At 32.7% G+C, this 8245-nt stretch overlaps 1 protein-coding gene and 1 non-coding gene across 2 annotated transcripts; both read left to right on the top strand.

The window, feature by feature from the left end:
- Positions 1–461: 461 nt before the first annotated feature.
- LOC131178983 (small nucleolar RNA R71) lies at positions 462–568 on the top strand. The gene has a single exon (XR_009147990.1). It is a non-coding gene; the product is annotated as a small nucleolar RNA R71 (small nucleolar RNA).
- Positions 569–5821: 5253 nt separating this feature from the next.
- Positions 5822–8203, top strand: LOC110646279 (L-type lectin-domain containing receptor kinase IV.1-like). The gene has a single exon (XM_021799677.2). The coding sequence runs from the start codon at positions 6003–6005 to the stop codon at positions 8040–8042; it is 2040 nt and encodes a 679-aa protein (XP_021655369.2). The 5' UTR covers positions 5822–6002; the 3' UTR covers positions 8043–8203.
- Positions 8204–8245: the final 42 nt, after the last annotated feature.

Genomic DNA, 8245 nt, shown 5'->3' with positions numbered 1-8245 from the left:
ATTTGATATCTCTTAAAAGGCAAAACTTGATTTTCTAATTAATAGAAAAAGCTTTAGAAGCTGTTCAAGGGCTGTCATAGGTAATCTTAGTGTGGACAAGCTAGAGGGACAACATCTAGTGTCCTAAAGACGTATCCCAAAGGCACAAATATGCTGCAGTGCATCAAGAGGTTAGTGTATTTGTTCTTGATTTAATCTAGGGTTCTAAAATTAATCTGATTAATTCTAAAATCTTAAATGGCAAATAAAGATCCATAAACATATTAAAAGAGTTTTAATATGCTGTTTATCATTGAAATCAAATAGATAAAAATAAATCTTGCATGATGCATGTGACCCTAAGTGAAAATTTTGAATTCAATGGTATAAACTTGTGTTTTTCATGCTTTCGCTCCTTCATAATCCCTCTAATTGCAGGAGTAACATTGGTGTAAAAATTCTGATTTACCATCCATTTTGGAATGGCATGATGTTGACATTGTCTCTCTAATTCCTTCCATCTCATCCATGATTTATAGAGAGTTTCATCTTCTCTTGGTCTGAAAGCTGTCATTTGATTCCTCAATTCTTGAGTTCTTTTAGGTGGAAAATATTGTGCAAGAAATGCATCAGTGAGTTGCTCCTAATTTGTAATGGAGTTGTGAGGTAAAGAATCAAGCTAATCCAATGCTCTATCCTTCAAAGAGAATGAGAATAGCTTCAATCTTGCTGCATCATTAGATACTCCAGGTTGTTTTTGCATATCACAAATCATAGCAAACTTCTTTAGATGTGTGTGTGGATTTTCAAAAGGATGTCCCCCAAATTGGGAATTTTGAATCATTTGAAGAACCCCAAAATCCATCTTGTAGCTATTTGCATCAATTCTTGGTCTTACTATACTCTCTCTCAAGTCATCAAAACGAGGAAATGCATGATCCATCATACTTCCCCTAGGCACATTAGCATTTACAACTTCTTCACCATGAGCTACATGTTCATTGTTTCTATCATTTTCAGCATTACCACCACCAATTCTAATTCTCTCATCAGCCATGTCTGCTTCAATTTCAGTTTCTCTCAAGGCTTCTTTCCTTTTTCTGGTTTCTTTCTTGTTGGCTCTACAAAATTTCTCAATTTTAGGATTAAACAATAAGGATGTGTCACTTGTGCTTCTAGCTCTTCTCATAAAAGATTAAGAGTACCTAAAAAAGAACAAACAAACACAAAATGAAAAGATAACAAAGATAAAACTATAAACAACTAAAATAATCAAGAATTCAATTTTAAACAAACAACTCTCTGGCAACGGCGCCAAAAACTTGATGTGGCCCAACCGCAAGTGCACGGGTCGTACAAGTAATATAGAAAAGATATCGTTCCTATGAGAAGTTGTGTTAATGATCAAATTTTTGATATGAAAATTGACTAATTTGAATTATTTTTGAAATTAAAGCAATAAATTGATAAATATTGAAGTGTGAAATCTATATGTGTAAAATTAATAATGTATTCAACAATGTAATGATTTAACTAAATTTGCGTCAAATTAAAATAAGCAAATTGAAATATGGCAAGATTTAAAATGGCAAGTGATTAAATTCAATTAGAAATTAACAATGATAAAAAAGGCAATTCCGGAGTTCGGGAGTTCATATTCAAGCTATTTTGGGATTTTTAAATTGGTTATCCAATCTTATGGAACTTACGGGTTTTTAGGAGATTAATTCTTAAATCCTTTGAATACCCTTTTGAGTGAGACAAAGAGTGCTTTAATCAATCTAATCCTACTTTCGTGAAGTTAAAATTAATCAAAACCCATTAAGTTCCTTAATTAATCTGTAAATCCTCTTAATACTTAGTTTATTTCTAGATCTAAGTTAATTAAGTCCAATTTCTTGATTATCTATCACAAGGTTTTCTCCTTTCGGTGCTTCAACCATAGATTAAGAACAACACTTAATGGGATCCTATACTAAGCATGTCATTGAGCACACAATAAATGAATAAAACTCATTAAAACCACAAAATATGGATTACCCAATCAAAATCCACAATATATCTCAAATATTACATCCCAACTCCAGAATCTAATGAAAACTACTCACTATCCATAATATTTATGAGAAATTCTGAGTTAATATGGAAATAAATCTTAAATCTAAGCTAAGAACTAATAAACCCAATACAAGAAAGGTAAGTAATAGGGAAGAAGGAAAGAAAACTCCAAATCTGGTCTAGAAATGGAGAGGTGACATTTTGCTCTCTATTTTCTGACTCTTCCCCTGCTGCTGCTCCCTTTTATGTCTCCTCTTACCTTTCTAAAATGAGATAAGGGCCTATTTATATCTTTTTCTGACAAGTAGCCCTGAAATGGTGTGTTTGAGGCGTAGTTTTCATGAGAGAATCTTCTGCCAGCTCATTATGAAGCCTTTATAAAACTGCATAAGTGGACTGCATAAGTTATGCAGTCCCTTATGCAGTTTTCGACAGGTTTCTGGGCCCTCTGTGTGAAGCTGCATAAGCAAGGAGTAAGTTTGCATAAGCCATACAAGGACTTATACAGATTTCGACAGGAATAGAAAAATTGCTTTTTCTCCCTGTGCAGAACTGCACAACTTATGCGGCAAGTTATGTGCAATTTGGCCACTGCATACTTCAACTTTCAAACTTGTTTTTGATATCTTTGACTGTAGAAATCACTCCTCACTGGCATAATTTCTTTTTTTAGTCCCTTAAAAACACTATTTTTCCTACAAAATAAAGTAAAATTATAAATTAATCTAAAAATTGACAATCATGAAAAACTATCTAAATAACTAATAAAATTAGCTAAAAGTGACTAACAATCAAATAAAATGGCTAAGAAATTAAACTTAAATGACTATGTAAAATGCATGTATCAGCAGTTTTTTATAGAGACTCTAAAAACCTAATCGTAGACCATTTATTATAAATAGAGAGGCAGCAGCCAACTCAAGGAACGAATTTTCGAACGCCTCCACACCTTCAGATCCGACGATTTAGCAACCTCTCCATTCGTCTTTTATAATTCTTTTTTATTTTTTCCTTTATTTTTCTATAAGCCATGAACATGAGTGGCTAAGTTTTTAATTCACTTCAAGGAATTCAAGTTCTTTTGCTGGATTTGTGAGATCAGGTTCTTAATTTAATTTATGTCTTTTTGAATATCTATTATTTTCTGATTTCTTTGTCTTTGATCTATTGAATGATTTGCTAAAAAGGCATATTAGTTAATTGTTTGATGAGATCAATTGCTAGTTCATCTTCATAATCCGTAATTATTGTGTAAGATTGAACATGAGTAGTAATTAGGTTTTATTGGTTATGATCCCAGTTTTCGATAATAACCTAAAGAAACAATAGGGTGGATTAAATGATTTATGCTTCATAAATTATTGTTCAGCTTAACTACTTCCTTTTCTTAAAGTAGTTATTAATTTGATGAGGATTGCTTAATACCAACTCAGTTAATAATTAGAGTCAATAAGAGTGTTGGGCTCGAATTGATGAGTATAGGGAAGTCAGGGGTTTACCTCGCTGTTTGGTATATCTACATTACGTATTCAATAAGAGATAATTGTATTTCTTTTTTCTATGATCAAATCAATGCATTAGAATGCGAATTATCTTGGACTGAAGTTTGTTTAGATTGAGATTTTAATATTTAGTTCTTGAATTTCTGATTTCTTCTAATTTTGTGTTACAAAACACCCCGCAATCTTTGTTTCCTTTACACAACTGCAAGAAAATTCAATAATTCAGTCTCTAGGGTTCAACCTGGATTTACCACTTACTGCAGAAAATATTTCATATTTGGTGGTTTCAGTTAATTTAATTTCTGATGGATTCGACAACCCTCCAAATATAAATCCTTAATACCTAACCTATATAATATAATAATATAAGATTAAAAAATAATAATCATTAAAATTAAAAAAATATAAAAAAATTAATAAAACAACCAAATAAATATATTAAGCCAAAAATAAATATACAATTAAGTTATTCAAAATTTATATAAAAGTTAGAGATTATTGGTTTTGACGTAGATATATCTTTGACAAAAAAAATACTCGTAAATGTATAAATAAAATAATTCTTTTAATTTGAATGATATAAAGGATAGAAAGTTAAATGAAAGGAATAAGAAAGAAAAAGAAAATATATTGTACCATAGAAAGAGAGAAAGAGCAAAAAATATAAATTGAAAAAATTCCTTCTAATTTGAAATAATATGATAGAAAATTATTAAATTGAATTATATTAATTTTGGAATAATAGCTACGGATGATATTTTAATTTATAAAAATAAAAATTTAAATAATTAATTTTTAATTGAACTTTTATACTTATTCAATAATATTTAAGCATTTTTAATACTTCAATTCAAATAAAATAAATTATAATAATTGAAAATTTGAGGGCCAATTAGTTATTAAAGATTTTTTTTTATATAAATTTTTAGAGGAATCAATAAAAATTTTGAGAAACTAACTAATAAAAAAAGAAAAATTACTAGCTAATGTTTGGGTCCAAGGCTCCCCTTGCCAGCCCTTCCTTTCTCCATTCTTAATTTGCATGACCTTATAATGGCGCAAGCAAAGCAAACGACACAACAAACCGTAGCTCCATAATTGTACAATCGTTGGATTGTTAGTTGGAGTTCCGTCTTGTTCCATTGGTAAATCTTGAGATGAACTAAGTGCGCGTAAGTTTTGAGAGAGATTATTAGGTGAATTCAATTTATAAGTACCATTTTTTTTTAAATATAGTATTATTTTTTTAAAATTAAGAATTTTTTTTTTTTTTTTATATTTAAGGAGACAATATTTCATAGTGTTGTTAGTATACACAATAATTAGCCAATTTTCAGATGGATATTGATAAAGCTTGACCAATTAACTTCTAAATATTTTGGTATCTCCATAACGCAAATATAAATAGACAAAGTTCCTAATCCTTTGAAATTTCTTTGTACACTTCACCATAGATTATAGTCTAAGTTTCCAAGGGATTTCCTCACCACACGATGTTAGCTTCCAAGGGAGTTCATTATGCTTTAATTTGGCAGAAGCAAATATCCATTTTAATGTTGTTTTCCTACAAGGCAAAAGCACAGACGAATTTAAAATCATTGTATTAAAAGGTTAAATTTAATATTTTATTTTTTATTATGAATATAATAATTATTTATATCTTTTATTTAAAAAAAAGTAAAATAAAAATATAATTGTATAGAATTGATGTATGATCATTAAAATAAAATGTTGAAATTGAATATAAAAAATACTAAATATTAGAATTTAAAAATTATTTATATATTTTAGTTATCCAACTTTTGGTGTAATTTTTGTTTAAAATTCAGTTATTATTGATTATTTGTTTATAATAATAATAATAATAATAATAATAATAATAATTGAAGTAAGACTGATATTATAATGTGTAAATATTTTTTAAAAAAATTTATAAATTTTGTAATAAAAATATAGTATAAAGGATATTATTTAATTAATATTTTAAATTTTTTTGTTTGAATTTTTTTATATAAATTTTAAATTTCCGTAAAAATCAATTATATATATATATATATATATATTATAATTAACAAATTTATTTAGCACTATCTTAAAATAACATAATATTAATAATATAATTTATAAATAACATGGTGAGTGGTCCTACATTTAAGGGATCTTACCTCAGAATGGTACCGCCCATTATCCAAGAAACTACACGGTTTGCGCTTGGCCCAAGGGTCCCACAAAAGTTGACAGAATAGCTGAACCGAGGAGCAAGGCGTCATTAAATTAATCCAGTGTCCTCCTGCCTAACATGATTAGCTCGCAAAATTTGACTACTTTACCCTCTTTGGCTGCTTGCTTCCTTTCCAGAATTTCATGCTCAGGATCTCATAAATTGTTTCATGTGGGACAGGGATGGATGGAGCTGCGTGATCTCAGATGCAAGCAGCCAAAGAAAGTTAAAAAAAAGTCGAGATGAAGAAAAATTGGTCTAGGCAAGCGCAAGCCATGTTATTCAAAGCAGTCCTTTTGGTGTGCCTCTTAGTTTGCTTAGCAGCTTCCCAAGATCTCAGTTTCCGCTACAATGGCTTTCGATCCGCCAATCTAAGCGTTGATGGTATAGCTGAGATCACCTCTAGTGGCCTTCTGAGGCTCACCAATGACACAAAGCAGGAAAAGGGTCACGCCTTTTTTCCGAACCCAATAACTTTCAAGAACACAAATGGCTCTGTTTTCACCTTTTCTACTACCTTTGTCTTTGCTATTGTACCTGAAATTGCGAGTATTAGTGGTCATGGGATTGCCTTTGTGATTGCACCAACAAAAGGGCTCCGTGGATCTCTTCCCAGCCAGTACCTTGGGCTGTTTAATAAGACCAACAATGGTAATGATACCAACCATGTTTTTGCAGTGGAGCTTGACACCATCTATAGCAGCGAATTCGATGATATCAATGATAATCATGTTGGAATAGATATTAATGGGTTAACGTCTGAGGAATCTGCCCCAGCAGGATATCATACTAATTCCAGCGGTAGGCTCGCAAACTTGACCCTTGCTAGCAGCCAACCAATGCAAATTTGGGTGGAATATGATGGTACGCAGAAGCAACTTAATATCACTTTAGCTGCGATTAATATGGGTAAACCCAGTATTCCACTTTTGTCTGTAGCTCTTGATCTGTCACCATACTTGCTAGATACCATGTACGTTGGTTTCTCATCATCCACAGGCTCTGTCCTAACATCTCACTATGTATTGGGTTGGAGCTATAATATGAATGGCCAAGCTCAAGCGCTAGATCTTGCTCAACTTCCTAAGCTTCCACGAATTGGACCTAAGGAGAGATCAAAATTTCTAACCATTGGGGTGCCCACAATTTCTGTAAGTGTGGTTTTCATAGTAATCTCAGGTTTAGTTTATTTCATAAGAAGGAAAAGGAAGTTTGCAGAAGTGTTTGAAGATTGGGAGCGTGACTATGGGCCTCACAGATTCAAATACAAGGATTTGTACATCGCCACTAAAGGATTTAGGGACAAGGAACTATTGGGTAGTGGTGGATTTGGTAGGGTTTATAGAGGAGTGTTGCCATCCTCCAAGATTGAGATTGCAGTAAAAAAGGTGTCCCATGAAACAAGACAAGGAATGAAGGTTTTTGTAGCAGAAATTGTTAGTATTGGTCGGCTTCGTCACCGGAACCTAGTAACGCTCTTGGGCTATTGCCGGCGCAAAGGAGAACTACTTTTGGTCTATGATTACATGCTCAATGGAAGTCTGGACAAGTACCTGTATGATCAACCAAGGGTTACCCTGAATTGGAGCCAAAGATTTAGAGTCATAAAAGGTGTAGCTTCAGGGCTGTTTTATCTGCATGAAGAATGGGAACAAGTTGTGATTCACAGAGATGTCAAGGCTAGCAATGTCTTGCTAGATGGTGAATTAAAAGGTAGATTGGGAGATTTTGGCCTTGCTAGATTATATGACCATGGAACAGATCCTCAAACTACCCATGTTGTTGGTACTCTTGGTTATCTTGCACCTGAACACACTCGAACTGGAAAGGCCACAACAAAGACTGATGTGTATGCCTTTGGTACCTTTTTACTTGAGGTTGCTTGTGGTAGAAGGCCAATAGAGCGAAGAGAACAAGCAGAGGATGCAATCTTGCTTGATTGGGTGTTCTCCTTCTGGGTCAAAGGTGAAATTATTGAGGCCAGAGATCAAAATTTGGGCCCAGATTATATACCAGAAGAAGTGGAATTGGTGTTAAAACTTGGTTTGTTGTGTTCACATTCAGTGCCTGAAGTTAGACCAAGCATGCGCCAAGTTCTGCAGTTCTTAGATCGGGATATTCCTCTTCCAGAATTGTCATCGCTTGGCCTCTCTGCGAGTGGCCTAACATTTGCACACCCTGAAGGTTTTAGCGATTACGCCATGTCCTATCCTTCTTCCATGAACATGGCATTCTCGCATTCATCTTCTGTAGCAGAGTCCCTTCTTTCAGGGGGCCGCTGAATTTCTCTCTCTCTTTTTTTTTTCAATTTTATTTTCTCACTTACTCTTCCCTTTTCATCTTGCTTGTATGTATTTGCAGAAAATAAAGGTCATTGCCTTCCTGGCTTTATAGAAATTAGGGAACAAAATAAAAAGGTGTACAGCAACAGCATTTTGTTCTACCGACCCTGTGATATATATTTCCTCAAAATATTCCTGTAAAA

The sequence above is a fragment of the Hevea brasiliensis genome, chromosome 3 (genome assembly GCF_030052815.1).
Source record: "Hevea brasiliensis isolate MT/VB/25A 57/8 chromosome 3, ASM3005281v1, whole genome shotgun sequence".
Taxonomy (NCBI): Eukaryota; Viridiplantae; Streptophyta; class Magnoliopsida; order Malpighiales; family Euphorbiaceae; genus Hevea; species Hevea brasiliensis.
Note: the sequence above shows the minus strand (reverse complement) of the source record. Positions and strands in the feature narration are given on the sequence as shown.